Genomic DNA, 16,927 nt, shown 5'->3' with positions numbered 1-16,927 from the left:
TACACAGAAAGCACTAAGAACATCTCTTGTAGAGGAACACATGTGAGTGTTTTGTAAGTAGAAGCTATGGCTGTTACTAACACCGGTATTATTATTACTTATATTTCCCTGCAGGGTTGTTGAGAAGGTTAAATGAAAGAACGCTCACCAAGACAGGCTACAAAATTTGCCCAGCCCAGTGCAAAATAAAAATATAAGTCACTTTATTCAAAAATTATTAAGAGTTTCAAGACTCGAACAGCAGATTACTAAACCAACTCTTCTGAGCGGTTGCACAGGCCCATGCCCACGAATCAGCCCTGGAGACGGCAGAAGCAGAAGCGTTTGCACACAGGAGGTGGTAAATAAATGCTCGTTCATCTTTGTGTCAGCGCGCTCCTGCACCGCACGCGCGCCAGCACCGTTAACATTGACCGCTCGCTGTCACTTGTCCCCGGCTGAAGGACACGACCTGGACCGGCGCTCGCGGTGGAGTCCCACGGTGAGGACCACCCGCAACCGCGCTGTCCCCCAGTCGCTTTGGCAAGTGTCCGCCGCTCAGCCAAGCGGTGGCCTGGCCAGACGCGGCCGCCGGCGCATCCCACAGCCTCGGGACGATCGGGGTCCGCCCGCGTCCCCGGGGCCGTCGCCGAGGCCGAAGGCGGCCGGGCCCCCCCGCTGGTGCGCAGCCCGGCCGGGCCGCCGGGTCCCGCGGGCGCCGCCAGCGTCCGGGCTCTCCGCCTCCCGCCGCGGCGAGCGGTCGCCCGGGGAGACGGCCCGCGCCCCGCCGGCTCCCCCGCCGCAGCCTCGCCGCCCGCCGCCCGCGGGTCCCAGCGCGCCCGGGGCTCCGGCATGAGCCGCGGCGGCCGCCCGGGCGCCAGGCGCCTGGACCGGACCAGCGACGCCGCCTTCGGTGCCTCGTCGCCCGCGCCCGAGGTACGGTCCCGGCCCGCCGGCCGCGCGCGCGGGGTGGCCCCGGCGGCCTCCCCGAACCCCCAGGGGTGGACGGCCCGGGATGCGCGAAGGCGCTTCTGGTTTGCAGACTTTTCCTCTTGGATGCGCGGGTAGATGAGCGTGGCTACGTCCCCGCCTTGGAAGCGGACTGGAGTTCTCAGCGGCCGCCTAATTTTAGGAAGTTATGGGCAGGTCGTGAATTTGTGAAGTGCGTCTGAACTTTAGGTTGTGCCAATTTGCTTCTCTGACCCTTTAAAAGGCTTAAATTCTCAACACAGCGTGTCTGGCTCCTGTAGACCCTCCCGACCCCCACTCCTCCCCCAAGAGCAATTAATTCCTTCATTTAACTTCGACTGCTGAGCTACTAAAATGTGATTCGGAGCAATTTCTTCAAAATCTGACGTGGTAGGATTAACGCCAGTCCTGACTCAAGTCGCTGGCCCTTCCGTTGCTAATCACCCCGGAAACATTGCTAATTCGGTTGTCGCTGGATCCATTTACTCATTTACTCCCAGGAGGTACTCAGGCACTGGGGACTTTCAGGTATCAGAGATGCTATAGCACACACACACACACACACACACACACACACACACACACACGGAAAGTTCTGGCTGGCTCAGCGTGGGTTAAGTATCCCCTTTTGGACTTGGCATCAGGGTCCTACCAGGCATAGAGAGTGTCAGGGGTAGTTACCAGAGACGGGAGAATTGTGTCCTCAGCCTAGCCATACTGGCTATATCTATATACCCATATATCCCCGGGGGACACTCTTAGATTCAAAACATTGAGTGGATTCCCCAATATGCCATAGGAATTCCAATATTCAGCAGCTTTGATTGTCACCCTACATATGATCTATATTTAGATTTCTCTGATTCCTGGCATATTTGTGGAAAATTAGTACTGTCTTGTACAAATAAAATGAATTTTTCTTTCATTTGACATTTTCACATTTTATCCCAATATGGTGTCCACTATGAATTAAGAATGTTAGTCTGTACATAAGTATGTAGCATTTTTATATTATTTATATATTTTTGGAGAACCAATTGAAAGTAAATTACAGACATCGTGGTCCTTCATGACTAAATACTCTAGTGTGTATCCTCTAAGAGCAATGGCATTCTCTAACCAAAATGTAATGATCAAATTCAGGGTATTTAATATTGTTGCAATGATATTATCTAATGTACACAATTTACTAAAATTTTGCCAGTTATCCCAATTTACTGCAAAAAATTTTTTTTTCATTTTGGGGTCACACATTGTATTTAGTTATGTGTCTTTAGCATCTTTAAACATGGAACAGTTCCTCAGACTTTTTTTGTCTTCAATGATACTGACATGTTTACTGAATACTGGTCATTTGTTTTGTAGAATAGGTTTATCTGATTGTTTTCATGATTAGATTTTGGTAGGAATACTATATAAGTGATGTGTCTCAGTGGATCACACCAGCAGGTACATGGTGTCATTTTGTCCCATTATTGGTAATGTTCCTAGTTGGTGGAATCTGCCAGAGTTTTCCACTGTAAAGGTGGAAAAATAAATGCTTTTTAGCAATAAATAAGTGATCACATTGAGTAATTTCATTGATTCATACTTAGATTTCTAAGATAAATTTTACTACCTACATAAAGGAAAATTTCCACCAAGCCTAAGATTTTAGTTGACCTGAAAGACCTAAATTTTATTGAGAATAAAAGTAGATACAGAAAGGCCAGCATTTATTACAATTAATTTTTCAGTTTACAAAATACTTCATCTGGGATCATCTTACAACTCAGGTAGGCAGGACAGGAATTTCCCATTATATAGACGACAAAATGGCTTGCTCAATTAGCAAATGATGGAGCGAGAACTTCAATGTGTTTCTTCTGAAAGTTTAGTACATGTCCTACCCCACCACGATGCACTGAAAAATAGATTAAAATACAAAGCAGGGATAGTATGCAACCGTATGAAGAATAGAATCCTGCAGGGACTGAGGTATTAGCTTTGGGTTCAAGCAATCCTGATTATACCCCTCATTATCTGTGGTACCTGGGGCAAAAAAATTACTTAATGTCTCAGATCTTCAGTTTCTTCATCTGAAACATGAGATTAGAATACTTATCACGTAGTGTACTTTTGGGATTTCACAGTTAAGATATGTAAAGTAGCCAATAGAGTAACAGAATAAGTGCTTACTAATATTGCCTATTATTATTCTTTATAACTTTTGGATTTGTCTTGGATCAATACCACTACCACCCGCAACTACCGCATCACTGACACCTCCATCAATGCCTCAGCCACCACCTTAACAATCGTTGAGGATCTGTGTGAGGGATGAGGACACAAAAATGAATTTGACGCAGTTCTTGCTCTCAGTAAAGAACCAAGTGTTCACAATCAAGAGAAACAGACACAAACAGATGACTGTTTTATCAGTATGACCCATGAACCAAATTTAATGCTGCGTTTTCTCAAGTTGCATTTGCCTCTAATCAAATCATCAGCAGAGCGTTACACAGGCTAGAAAATGTGACGGATACTGAGAGCGATATTGCGTGAATTGAAACGTAACAGCTCAAGGCTGGAGGACAGAGACACACTTTGGGGATATTTACAAATATAGTTTTGAGCAGAATAGTGTAATTTTGCCATGCCTTTGAAATAAGGTATGGAAACTGAAAAATGTTGCCGAATTATAAAATCATATCATCAGTCAGTATAAAGCTCTAGCAGACATTTGGTGAAACGTGCTTGGATTTGTTGTCGGAGGCCGTAAACACATGGTGTTTTGCCAGCTACTTTGCTATGTCAGTGTTTTCACGTACCAGAAGACCTGAACCGAAGGTATGGCTCCAGGATATACTGTTGTCTGGAAGCTGAGCAAGTTTCTTTCCTCTCTGTAAAACAAGGGTTAAGTGGATAATTGTCTGACAGGTTGTTACGAGAAGCAAGTGTAAATAGCAACACAGTCTCTCAACAGCTATGGTTCCTCAAAGCAGAGGACTTAGCGCTGGTCATGTATAATTATGAAAGAAGTAAAGTTGGTTTTCTCTTTATTTCCCCACTATTTCCACTTTTAAAAAAATTCTGGAAAAATACACATAACATGAAATTTACCATTTTAGTCATATTTAAGTATGACTCTTATCTAGTTCAGTGGCATTAAGTACATTCACATTTTGTGCAACTGTCACCACCGTCCATGTCTGGAACTCTTTTTATCTTGCAAAATGAAACTCTGTACTCATTCAACAACAACTCCCCATTCCCCCTCTCCCCAGCCCCTGGCAACCACCGTTCTACTCTCTGTCTCTGAATTTGACTACTCGAGGTGCTGCATGTAAGTGGAATCATACAGTATTTGTCCTTTTGTGTCTGGCTTATTTCACTTAGCATAATGTCCTCAAGCTTCATCCATGTTGTAGCATATGTCAGAATTTCTTCCCCTTTTAAGGCTGAATAATATTCCACTGTACTGTATGTGTATACTGTGTTTTGTTTATCCATTCATCTGTCCATGGATACTTGGGTTGTTTCTACCTTTTGGCTGTTGTGAGTAAGGCTACTGTGATCATGAGGGTATAAATCTCTTCAAGACCTTGCTTTCAATTCTTTTGGGTATATGCCTAGGATTGGAATTGGTGCATGACATGGTAATTCGATTTTTAATTTTTTGAGGAACTGCCATATTGTTTTCCATAGTGGCTGCACCATTTTACTTTCCCATCAGCAATGTACAAAAGTTCCCATTTCTCCACATCCCTGTTCACACTTGTATTTTCTGTTACTTTCTTTTTTTATAGTAGCCATCCTAATTGGTGTGAGATGGTATCCATTTCTACTTTTTAAAGAACCATTTCCTCCCTCTTCTGGTTTGCTCTGTTCTTTTTTTCCCCCTCCTCCTTTTAATCGAACTCAAGTTTAAGAAAAGATCTGACTTTAATCACGTCTTCATATGAATTTAAGTCAGAAGGCTCCCTATTCTAGGTATAAAGAAAAAAACTAAATCTCCCCCAAAAAGGCAAGAAAGGAGAGAAAAAGCAGAGAAAAAAGAAAAAGTGATGATGGAAAGAAATACAAATATATCAGTAATTAGAATAAAGATAAATTGACTAAATGCTCAGTTAACTAGCAATATCGTCTGAATTTTTTTAAACCCAGGCATATGCTATTTGTGAAAGATATGTATAAACAAAAAGTATACGGAAAAGTTGAAAGCAAAGTATTTAAAAAGATTTACCAGGCAAATAATAAGCAAAAGAAAGTTGATTAGATATAATAATATTATACAAAATACTTTTAAGGCAAAAAAGTATTACTAGAGGTAAAAAGAGTCACTATAATGATACAGATTATATCATTGTCACATAATAAAATTTTTCATTCATCAGGAAGTTGTAACAATTCTAATTGTGTATGCAGTAACACGCCATCCAAATACACAAAACAAAATTGATAGAAGCAAAAATCTATAAGGAGGGGCTGGCCTGGTGGCACAAGCGGTTAAGTGTGTGTGCTCTACTTCAGGAGCCCAGGGTTCACAGGTTCAGATCCCGGCGCGCACAGATGCACCGCTTGTCAGGCCATGCTGTGGTGGTGTCCCATATAAAGTAAAGGAAGATGGGCACGGATGTTAGCTCAGGGCCGATTTTCCTCAGCAAAAAAAAGAGGAGGATTGGCATTGGATGTTAGGTCAGGGCTGATCTTCCTCACCAAAAAAAAAAAAATATTTATAAGGAGATATAGACAAATCCAAACCAGAGTAGAACTTTATGAACATGTTTCTGTTAGTATCTGAGAAATCAACCAGACAAAAATTTGGTAAGGGAGCTGTTAAAAAAGCTAAAAATGCTAACTTGGTTAAGTCATTGTGAAGAAGAAGAAAAGTATATAAAATATTTGGAATATGACTGTAAAAGTTAACAAGGTGACATTTCCTCCTTGCCCATGGGAATAAATGCATTTAGACTATGAAACAATCAATTGGACAAAATCCTAGAAAGTGTACTCTGTTGGTAGGGCTTGAACTAGAAAAGTAATTAGATGTTTTTCCCTGGTTTTAAATAAAAAAGGCCTTTATGCTATCAGAAAATCTGATCATAAGAAAACATTAGACAAACCCAACTTGAAGGATTTTCTACAAAGTAACTGACCAGTGCTCTTTGAAAGTGTCAGGGTCGTGATTGGAGGAGACTGAGACGTGACAGCTAGATGCAGTGTGGGAGCCTGGATGGGCTCCTGGACCAGAAAAAGGATATTAGTGGAAAAACTGGTGAGATTTGAATAAAGTCTGTAGCTTAGTTAATCGTATTGTACCAACGTTAATTTCCTGGTTTTAATAAATGTGCCTCCGTTATGCAAGTTATCAACATGAGGGGAAGCTGGGTAAAGGGTATTCAGAAACTCTCTGTTCTAATTTTGCAACTTTTCTTTAAGTCTAAAAGTATGTCAGAATAAAAGTTTAAAAAATAAATGATAACCAGTTAATTCATCCGTCTATCCAGTTTCGATTATTTTAACTACAACACTCAGTTTCTCTTGTTATCTAATTAGTCTTAGCATGAGAGAAAGCATTCAAAGGTGGGAGAGAAGAACTTTTTGGACATCAAACAGAGAGCCAGTTTTTCTTTGCACATTTTTAAAAGATTGTGTGTGTATTTACTTAATGTTACCAAATATAGTGTGTAGCATATTTGAAACAATAGTGAGTGTTGCTTGGTTTGTAGTTGAATTAAATGGACTAATTATAAAGACTTACTTTTTCTGTGTTCAAGGACAACTTAAAAAACAATTTAATTGAAAAAGGGAGTAACATTTGCTGGACCAGGAATTATTTATGCTATGTTCTTTACCGAAGATTTCTTTTTTTCTTTGTTTCGCTTCCAATTTTTTTCCCTTTGAAATTGGTGGGTTGGTGGCTTTGATCTAAGGCAGAGACGTTCAAAGTCATTGCTGAAGTGGACCAGTAACACCACACTCTTTCTCTTACTGATACCAACATGACTACTGATTATGGCTTCTGTAGCTACATGTTTAGATAGTGCTTGAATAAAATATTATAAATATTGCTAATGAAAATAAATACATGAATTATACTTCTGAGTAACTGAAATGACTTCTTGTTCATTGACTGAATTTATCTTATGATTTCTATCTTGAATCTTCCCTATTAGCTTTGTACAGAAATGCATTTTTCAGCATATTCAGGTCATCATAGGCTAACCTCAACGTCAGTGCAAAGGGGAATAATTTTAAGACCTGACTATAATTATCACATTTCCCAAGTCTCTTCTACTTCAGGGTAAAAGAAATGGGTAGTCGTGGAGAATATCGAAAAGGAAGTCTTGATGTTGAAATCTTGTGAACGTCTAGAGTAAGCAAAAATGAGAACTTAGGAGGAAATCTAAACCAGAAATATTCTGCTTAGTGAATCATATGTTGAATTAGTCACCCATTTGGCGAACATCCATTGAGTCTTTGGCACTCTGTTAGGCCCTGAAGATATGGAAATTCTTTCCTCCAGCAACTATAAAAAGACTGTCTGTTCTCAAGCAGGCACTGTCTTCGAAAAGGTCCTGCTCTCACAAAAGTTGTAATTTAGCGGGGGAAATAGATAACGAAAGTGAATAGATCAACAAGGAAATTTCAGAGAATGGTGAATGCTTTGAAAAACAGGGAATCAGGATAACAGGATAGAGATTGACTGGGGTGAAGGGTGGTGTCTGTCCTGGATAGGGTGGGCAGGGAGGACTCTCCAAAGAGATGACATCTCTGCTGAGTGGTGAACGATGTTCCGAGGGAGTTTCTCAGAAATAACAAGGCAACTACATGCCCTCAGATGGAAATGAGGGCAGTGTGTTTAAAAAGAGAACAATTTTAGAGTGTCCCTCAACTTGGGTATGTCTAACGTTTCCTCATCATAGATTCAGGTTAATCATTTTTGGCATTTTGGGCACTTTTGGCAATTCTGTGTGAGATATGTGTTCTTCTCAGTGTATCCCTTATGTCAGTTTATCTTGTTATTACGTTATGAAAGGCGAAGAAAGGCTGAGAACTTGTTCCGGATTAAAGAGAATAAAGATATCTGACAATTACGTGCAACTCATTTATAGTTGCTCTAAGGAACGTTATGAGATAATTGGTGAATAACATGTTATTGTTGTTAAATTTCTTGAATTTGATGCTTGTGTGCAAAGGAATTTCCTTGTCCTTGTTCTCAGGAGATACATGCTGAAGGATTTAGGGATTCAGGGCAATGATGTCTGCAAATTACTCACAAATGATTCAGCAATCATCATTGTCACATACACACAGAGAAAGGAATAGATCAAATGTGGCAAAATGTTCTCACAATTGGTGAATCTAAGTGAAGCATGTACTTGAGTTCATTGGATTATTCTTGCAACTTTTCTGTAAGATTGAAATAAAAATTTAAGTGTCTGGCAACAAATGGGTTACAAAGTAGAAGGTACTGTTTCTAACTGTTGAGCTTACAGTGTAGCTAAGTAAATAATAAAAGATTATAATAAATAAAAGTTAAAAAAAGGAAGGAGCAGGCATGGCTGGAGTAAAGATATGGTCTCAGATAAGGCTCTAGAGGGAAGACAAGCAAACAATTACATTGGGTGCTCTAGGAGACCAGGGGAAGGGATGGGGGAGGGTAGGTTTTGCTGAAGTTACTGGGGGCAATGGTGGCAGTGGTGGGGAGATGATGCTGACTTTGAAACACCAGCAGGACGTACAGGTGAGGGTTCAGTAGACAGTTGGAAATGTGAATCTCTAGCTAAAGACGCAGATTTGGGAGTCATCAGATACTGGAAGTGGTTGAAATCTCAGGAGGGCATGAAGTAAGCCAGTGAGGGTGTCTCAAGTGATGGAGGAAAGAGGGTTGAGTACAGAACCCTGGAGAATACCAAGTTAAGGAGTGGGTAGGAAGATGAGCTGCAGGAGGGACTGAGAAGGGAGGGCCAGATAAGTCAGAGACAGCAGAGATGCTTAGGAGACTGGTGGTTGGGAGACGAGTAAGGAGCGTTCAAGGAGACTATGCTTTGTGTGTCAAATGCCAAAGAAAGTTTGTCAGGTAAGGAGTAAAAAGTGTTCTCTGATCTTGGTGACAGGGCAGTCTTCTCCCAGGAAGTGAAATTTAAGCTAAGCTTAGGAAGGTGAGTAGGAGTTGGCTAGGCAAAGGATTGGGGTTGGTTGTGTTGGATAAGCTTTCTCCATGACACTAAACATGGGTGCAGCCCATGGGATGGGAAGAAGTGAAGTGCGTTCAGCCAACTGTAGAAGGCCGGTGTGGCTGGAGACAGTGAGGTGAGAACAGTAGTGGGAGATGACGTTAGTGAGGCAGGCAGGGGTCAAATCCTGTAGGACTTTATAGGAGTTTGGATTTTGTCCTAAGAGCAAGGGGAAAGCCACTGGAGAATTTCAAACCTTGGGATATATTGCGTTCTACGTTAAAAAAAGTCACTCTGGCCACAAATGGCCTAGAGACTTGGTGGAGGGTGAGGGTAGGAAATAAGTTTGATGTTGGGGAGACTGTTTGGAGGCTATTGTGGTAATCTTGACTTGGATGGTGGATAAGGAGATTGGGAGTGAACAGTTATTTAGGCGTGAGAATCAACAAGATGGATGCATTAGAACTGGGAGGAGGGAGAGAGAGATTGGAAAGCACAGGTTTCTGGCCTGAGGAACTGGATGGATGTTTGGTGCCACTCCCTGGGATGGAGAAAGAACAGGTTGGGGGAAAACAGCGCAAGTTCAGTTTTAGACATGTTGGGTGTGAGGTGCCTGTGTGGTACCCAACTTATATGCAGTAGGCAGTTAGATATGCAGATCCTGAGCCCCAAAGAGAGGTTTTAGCTGGGGATCATCATATCTTCGCGCCTCATCAGCATATAGATGGTTTGTGAAATTATGAATAAATAAGACGTTTTCCGGGGAGAGACTGAGAAGGAATTTATTTATTTATTTATTTATTTTGGTGAGGAAGATTAGCCCTGAGCTAACATCCATTGACAATCCTCCTCTTTTTGCTTGAGGAAGATTGGCCCTTAGCTAACAGTTGTGTCCATCTCCTTCTACTCTATATATGGGACGCCTGCCATAGCATGGCTTAATAATCGGTGTGTAGGTCCATGCCTGGGTGGTAGGTCCACGCGGAACCTGCGAACCCTGGGCTGCTGAAGTGGAGCATGAGAACTTAACCACCATGCCACTGGGCCAGCCCCAGGAATTTTTAATTTAATATTGAATTTTACCATGTGACGGTTGAGGGTGAGCAGACAGGGAAACTGAAGGGCTATGAAGGGAATAAATTCTTCCTGTTATAGGCACCTATTAAGAAAGTCATTTATTCATCAATTTATTTATTTATTGTGCAAATATTTTTTGACCTAAAAAGAATATTAACCTGGGATTCAAGAGACCTGGGTACCAGACCTCTGAAATAAGCTGACTTTGTCATCTTGAGCATGTTACTTAATCTCTCTAGGTCTGGTTTCTTTATGTTATAAGGTTCATTTCCACCTCAAATTTTCCAAGAAATATTAACAAACCAATCACAGCTTCCAAAATAATTTGATGAGGCTTATAGAAGAAAGATAGAAAACAGAAAGTTAGAAGATGTAGTGTAAGTTAGGCCCACCGTTTGCTAAATGTGAGACCTTGTGAACGGTACCTAACCCTTCTAGGTCTCAGTGTCTTTGTGAAAAGTAAGTATTAACACCTGATCTGGGCCCTTCCCTCAAGAGAGTGGACTGAGTGCCAGCCTTGATAGTCTAGTGGTTGAGATTCAGCACTCTCACCGCCCTGGCCCAGGTTCATTTCCTGGTCAGGGAACCACATCACCCATCTGTCGTTGTCATACTGTGGTGGCTGTGTGTTGCTGTGACGCTGAAAGCTATGCCCCCGGGATTTCAAATACCAGCAGGGTCACCCATGGGGGACAAGTTTCATCAGAGCTTCCAGACTAAGACAAACTAGGAAGAAGGACCTGGCCACCCACATGAAAACCCTGTGAATAGCAGTGGCGCATTGTCTGACACAATACTGGAAACTGAGAGGGTGGTGGAAAAAGACCGGGCGAGGGTCCGCTTTGCTGGACACAGAGGCGCTAGGAGTCAGAATTGACCTGATGGCACTAACAACAAAATGGACTGAGTACATGTGTTTATGTCCTCTGGTTCTCTAAAAAAGAAGGAAAAGTAGAAAACAGAATCATTCCCTAACACTGCTGGGAATAAGACCAGATTGTTTTTTTTAACCATTCTGCAAAATACAAAGGCAATGAGGTGAATACATGCCATAGGAGAAGGCAGCAGTGGAAGTAGAACTGTTCTTCCCAGAGACCCCTGGAAGGTTCCATGCTTGGACTTGGCAGTTACAGATATGGATTAGGAAGGAAGAAGAAATCAGGGTGATTAATTTGATGAACATGGACCAGCTACCTTAATCCCCAGTGCCCCCACAACTGCTTATACATTAGATTTACCTGTTCCCACTCTGCAGTTCAGCTTACAGTGTGTGGTGGACTGAATGTTTGCATCCCTCCCAAATTCATTTGTTGAATCCCTAACCCGCAATGTGATGGTATTTGAAGATGGAGGCTTTGGGAGGTAATTAGATGCAGTCATGAGGGTGGAACCCCCAGGATGTGATTAGTGTCCTTATAAGAAGAGGAAGAGACTAGAGCCCTTTCTGCCGGATGAGAGCACAGTGAGAAGGTGGCCATCTGCAAGCCAGGAAGAGAATTCTCACCAAGAACCAAATCTGCGAGCACCTTGATCTTGGACTTCTCAGCCTCCAGAACCATGAGAAATAAATGTCTGCCGTTGAAGCCACCCGGTCTGTGGTATCTGTTACAGGAGCCTAAGCTGACTAATAGTCAGTCTTTGCTAAAGTTAGCCTAACCACTCACATACTCAGAACTCACAGCTTGCACTCCCCATTTAGGGCAAAGGCCTTCCAAACAAATATAAGGTGTTATTACCATGGAACATAGTGAACTGTGTCTTTAATTGCAGAACCTTTCTTCGTATGACGGTTTCTCATAACATTTATCCCTTAAAGGCCGAAGTATATTATACTTACCTTAGAGAAGTCACTTCTCTGGAGTAATAAACTTTCTGCCACTTTAACTTGTAGAACCTGAAGTAGTACCTAGTTAACCTGTTTCTATTACTTTCTTGCTCACATATCAGGTGTTTTTTTTTTTTTTTTGGCTGAGGAAGATTGGCTCTGAGCTCACATCTGTTACCAAGCTTCCTCTTTTTGCTTGAGGAAGATTGTCGCTGAGCTAACATCTGTGCCAATGTTCCTCCATTTTGTATGTGGGACACCGCCCCAGCATGGCTTGATGAGCAGTGCATAGGCCCGTTCCTGGGGTCCGAACCTGCAGACCCTGGGCCACCAAAGTGGAATGTGCGAACTCAACCACTATGCCACGGGGGCCTGCCCCTTGTATCAGGGTTTTTAAGGTATTTTTTTTTTTTTTTGGTATTTAGCAGGTGATGGACAGCTCTCTTTGGCGACTGCCTGAAGTACCGATACTACAAATGTCGTGAATATAAGGTTTAGAGATAAGTCAGTTGGGCAAAAAGGAAACTTATCGTAACATCTCAGCTTAGCTCAGGAGACAGTATTTCCTCTTTTTAGAAGAAAAATACCATCTTGTCAATTCAAGGAAACTTATTCCAATTGTTTTCCTCACTCCCTCTCTCCCAGGTGGACTGAGTTTCTGCAGGTGGGGATGGGGTGTGTTTCTGAGTACTTTGGCTCTGGGGGAGGGGCATTCGGGCCGAGCACCATCCTCTGTTCTCCTTGGCTCCGGCTTCCCTTATGGACTTGGACATCAGTCTCTGCTGAAGTCCTTGGCTTTGCCCTGGCCCCTGAAGGTTCAGCTGTGCTGGATGCACCTTATTCCATCCCAGGTCCTTTAAGTCTTTTGTCTTATCTACATCATCTACCTTTTTGCTTTACTTGGGAGGTGGGTGCTAAAGGTGGAGCTGCCCTCAGGCCCAATGGGCACATCACTCAGTCACTGTCATTCATTCTACTCCCAGAAGCTGTGCTGCCCGTAGGGCTTTTCTAAGAGGCCTCCATCTCCATGGGTGACATCCTGGGAAGCAAGGGAATTAGCTGGAGTTTTTATTATTCCCCACCTCCCACTACTCATCTCAGGTGTTAGGTCCCAAGAGGGTGGGCAACAGCTCAGCACTGGTCTTGTCTCCCGTTGAATTCTCCTTTTTCCGTGTATTGGAGCCTTTTGGGTGGGAAAACGATTCTTCAGCGTGGACTGTTCTCTGCTCTACAATTTGAGGGAGTAATTGCTGTGCTGTGAATCTTCAAGGCTTGGCTATTTATATGCAAAACCATGCTTTTGAAATTTTAAACAATTCTGCTTCAGAAAGCCCAGTTCTGAAAATCCAGAGCACTATAGCTCCTGTAAGCTTCTGTGGATCCTCTAAGTATGGGCCTGAGCTACATCCCCAGGGACCCACCAGCAACATTGACTCACACAATATACCTCCAAGGAATGGAGTGAGTTGACTTACTGGATGGATTTATTTAGAATCAACAGTTAGAATTTTAGGGAATGGCTGCCAAAAACAGTGATTATGGGTTTGGCCATATTGGCTTTTAAATATTTCTTTCTGATAGTCAGAAACCACATATTTTAAGGCCATTTCTGGTTCATGATTTTAAAACCATGCTGTTTGGATAAAGAAGAATGCTTACACTCCCGTTCATGAAGGCAAATGAACAAGTTGGCCTTTGCCTAAAAGCAAAATTAGAGCCAGCCCTGATGGCCTAGTGGTTACAGTTCGGTGCTCTCACCGCTTCGGCAGCCCGAGTTTGTTTCCTGTCTCGGAACCACACTACTCGTCTGTCAGTTGCCATGCTGTGGTGGTGGCTCACATAGAAGAACTAGGACTTACAACTAGGATATACAACCATGCACTGGGGCTTTGGGGAGGGGAAAAAAAAGCAAAATTAAAATGTTTAGATTTATTCAAGTTCACAAAGCTAGGGAGATGATGTATAGAAACACTGTATAGAAGGCTTTGATGAGTAATAGAAGAGTTCATACTACAAGACAGGTAATAGACAAATTTATCTTAAAATTGTTTGCTCCTTCTATAGGTTGACATGAAACCGATGAGGACTGAAATGAAGTCCAACAAGAATTGTCTCCTTATGAGAATTTTATGGTGCTAGAGAATTGCTCTTTGGGAAGATGGGATAAACTGTATTTCAAGTTCGTTCTAAGGGAAATATTCTAAGTCAATTTGAATAAACAACTTGTTAAAGTTTGAAGCACACTATTCCGCAGAGGAGCTAAAATATTAACATCTTGGAAACAGTTTCACTTTAAAATAATTTATCAAGTGTTTTATAATAGATGGAGTGGAAAAATCCCATTTGGAAAGAGTTCTAGAATCTTTAACATGTGAAAAGATATATATAGGATAATGATGAATAAAATGTCCCATCTAGTTGTCAACAGAGATTCTTATTTCCCCCATTCCTCTCACAGAAGCTATTCCATATGTGACAGTGTTCCCAAATCGGCATTCATTATTAGCCTTGACAGCTATACCCAATACCTCCCATGGAGATATATCCAATATAAAGTCTAAAAAACTGCTAGTCACTGAAAATAGGACATGAAGTTAATTAATTTGCCTGTGACTTTCTTTGCGTCCAGCCTAAGAAGTTATCTTGCTAACAAGAACAGATTTTTAAAAAAACTTTAAAGAACTTTATATTAAACTAAAATATAAGCTTCTAAATTAGCTAAATCCAACCTGTACAACATTTATAAACTTGTAGAAAGCAGAAGGCATCTTCCAAACTGTAGTTGGAAACGATTTTATTAAAGTTATATTCTTTGAACTTTAACTTATGGAAATGCAACTCATTATTATGATGGCCAGATGTGCAGACAGCAATATTGAAGGTCAGAAAATAATTCAATTTAGGGAGAAATGATTGTTTAAACATTTTCTTTTGCCTCTTTTTTTAGAGGAAGATTCGTCCTAAGCTAACATCTGTTGCCAATCTTCCTCCTTTTGTTTTTCTTCCTTCTCCCCACCCCTCAAAGCCCCAGTACGTAGTTGCATATAGTTGTAAGTTCTTCTGCTGCTTCTGCGGGAGCCACTGTCACAGCATGGCTACTGACAGACAAGTGGTGTGGTTCTGTGCCCGGGAATTGAACCCAGGCCGCTAAAGCGGAGGGTGCTGAACTTTAACCGCTGGGCTATCAGGGCTGGCTTGATTGTTTCAAAATTTAACCAGATATGTATGGGACAATAACATGGTGACTACGAGCATAGACTTTGGAGTCAGATAGACTTGGTTTGAATTCTGGCTGTGCCATTTCATTTACTCCATTCGTTCTATGATATTTACTCATCCCAAGTCACTGGGGACACAGTGGTGAGCAAAACAGATGTTTTCCTGCCTCTATAGACCTCATAGTCTAGTGGGGGAAGTAGATACTAGTAAATAATCATACAAATAAATAATAGTTACAAGCAGTGGCAACATGAAGGATAAGTATTGGGTGCCATGAGAGCAAATTGGGTGCCATGAAACCTAATGTCATGATTATTGATTGAGGCTCAGGGAAGGCAGGTTTAAGGACTGGAAACAGAGCACAAGGTGGCTGGGTAGAGTGAAGCGGAGGGGAGAGGAGGGGAACTGAGGGGAGGGCAGGAGAGAGGACAGGAGCCGGAAAATGTAGCTGTGAGATTTGATCAAATAAATTTCTTATTCTCTTTGAACCTAAATTCCCTTTTTATACAATGTAGAAGTAGTAACAGCTTCACATCCTTGCTCCCAGGATTAAATGACATTGTATTTGCATCACATTTAATACAGACCTAGCATAATAAGTAGTCACTAACTGGTGGCTATAAATAACAATAATACTGCCCCCATGATGTTTACATTCTGGTAAGGTAATACTATCTGCTCAAGAATGGAAACAAGCAGAGAGAAGCTCATAGTTGTTTAAAGAGCTTCAGAGAAAAATTCCACATTTATGCTAGTTTTGAGATGAATTATTTATCACAGTCATAACTGAGGGAAAAGTCAAGACAAAACTTCTTAACGTTTTCTGATTAACAAGTGAATTTAAATGACATCTGTCACCTAGGTTATAGAATAAAGATACTGAAGTTACAGAGTGTGGATTAATGTATTTTCCCATAACATCCCTCTACCATATAAAACCTTGAGATCAAAATTAACTGTTACACAGGGATTGACAACAAGATTCTAAAGACAGGGTGAGTTAAAGAAACAATTGCAAATTTATTAGCCAAGATATTTTATAATAAGATATAGAAAAATTACAAATTACGTAGGAAGGGAACTTCACACTAACAAGGATTAAGGGTCATAATTTTGGTTCCTCCAAGGTAAGTATTTTATAGATGTCTTAAACTTTTATCCTCATCTAACAAGATGTGGATGAAGAATTCACGGCCCTTTTTCTGCAGTGTATCTTGGTCGACTATCTCCTATCCTTTCCACCTTCTTCTGAAGCTCGTATCTCTGTTCTAGGTTGATCTGTAGTCAGGGATAATTTTAAAAATATGAGGCTTATTTATTATTTTATATTTTAACAAGAGGTGGGTGAAATTTTACCTACACTTGTTCTAATGGGACCATTGTTTAGCAATAGTAAGTTTTTATTATAATTAAGTAAATAAGTTCAACCAATTATCTTTGATATGCTAACCCTAGAGATGTGAACACAGGGAAGAAGACTTTCCATTCTGTTTGTCCATCTGCTCATCCATTGTCCATCCGCCCATCCATCCATCATCCATCCATCCATCCATCCATCCATTCAACAAACACTAACTGTATATCCACTCAACAGACATTTATAGGGGGCCCATCATGTGCTAGGAAATGTGCTTGGTGCTAGGGATACAAATATAATTGATTTCTAGAATCTGTCCTCAAACCAACAACCTTATAG

At 41.4% G+C, this 16,927-nt stretch overlaps 1 protein-coding gene across 1 annotated transcript in view; it reads left to right on the top strand.

Moving 5' to 3' along the window:
- Positions 1 to 831: 831 nt before the first annotated feature.
- The window catches only part of CCDC170 (coiled-coil domain containing 170), a 92,211-nt gene continuing 76,115 nt past the window's right edge, over positions 832 to 16,927 (top strand). Inside the window, exon 1 of the mRNA XM_087424968.1 lies at positions 832 to 915. Coding sequence (XP_087281094.1) covers positions 832 to 915 — 84 coding nt within the window. The remainder of the gene's footprint in view (positions 916 to 16,927) is intronic.

This window comes from Ceratotherium simum, chromosome 38, assembly GCF_057802395.1.
Source record: "Ceratotherium simum simum isolate JZ-2026a chromosome 38, ASM5780239v1, whole genome shotgun sequence".
NCBI classification, from domain to species: domain Eukaryota; kingdom Metazoa; phylum Chordata; class Mammalia; order Perissodactyla; family Rhinocerotidae; genus Ceratotherium; species Ceratotherium simum.
This window is presented reverse-complemented; position numbering and strand designations above follow the sequence as displayed.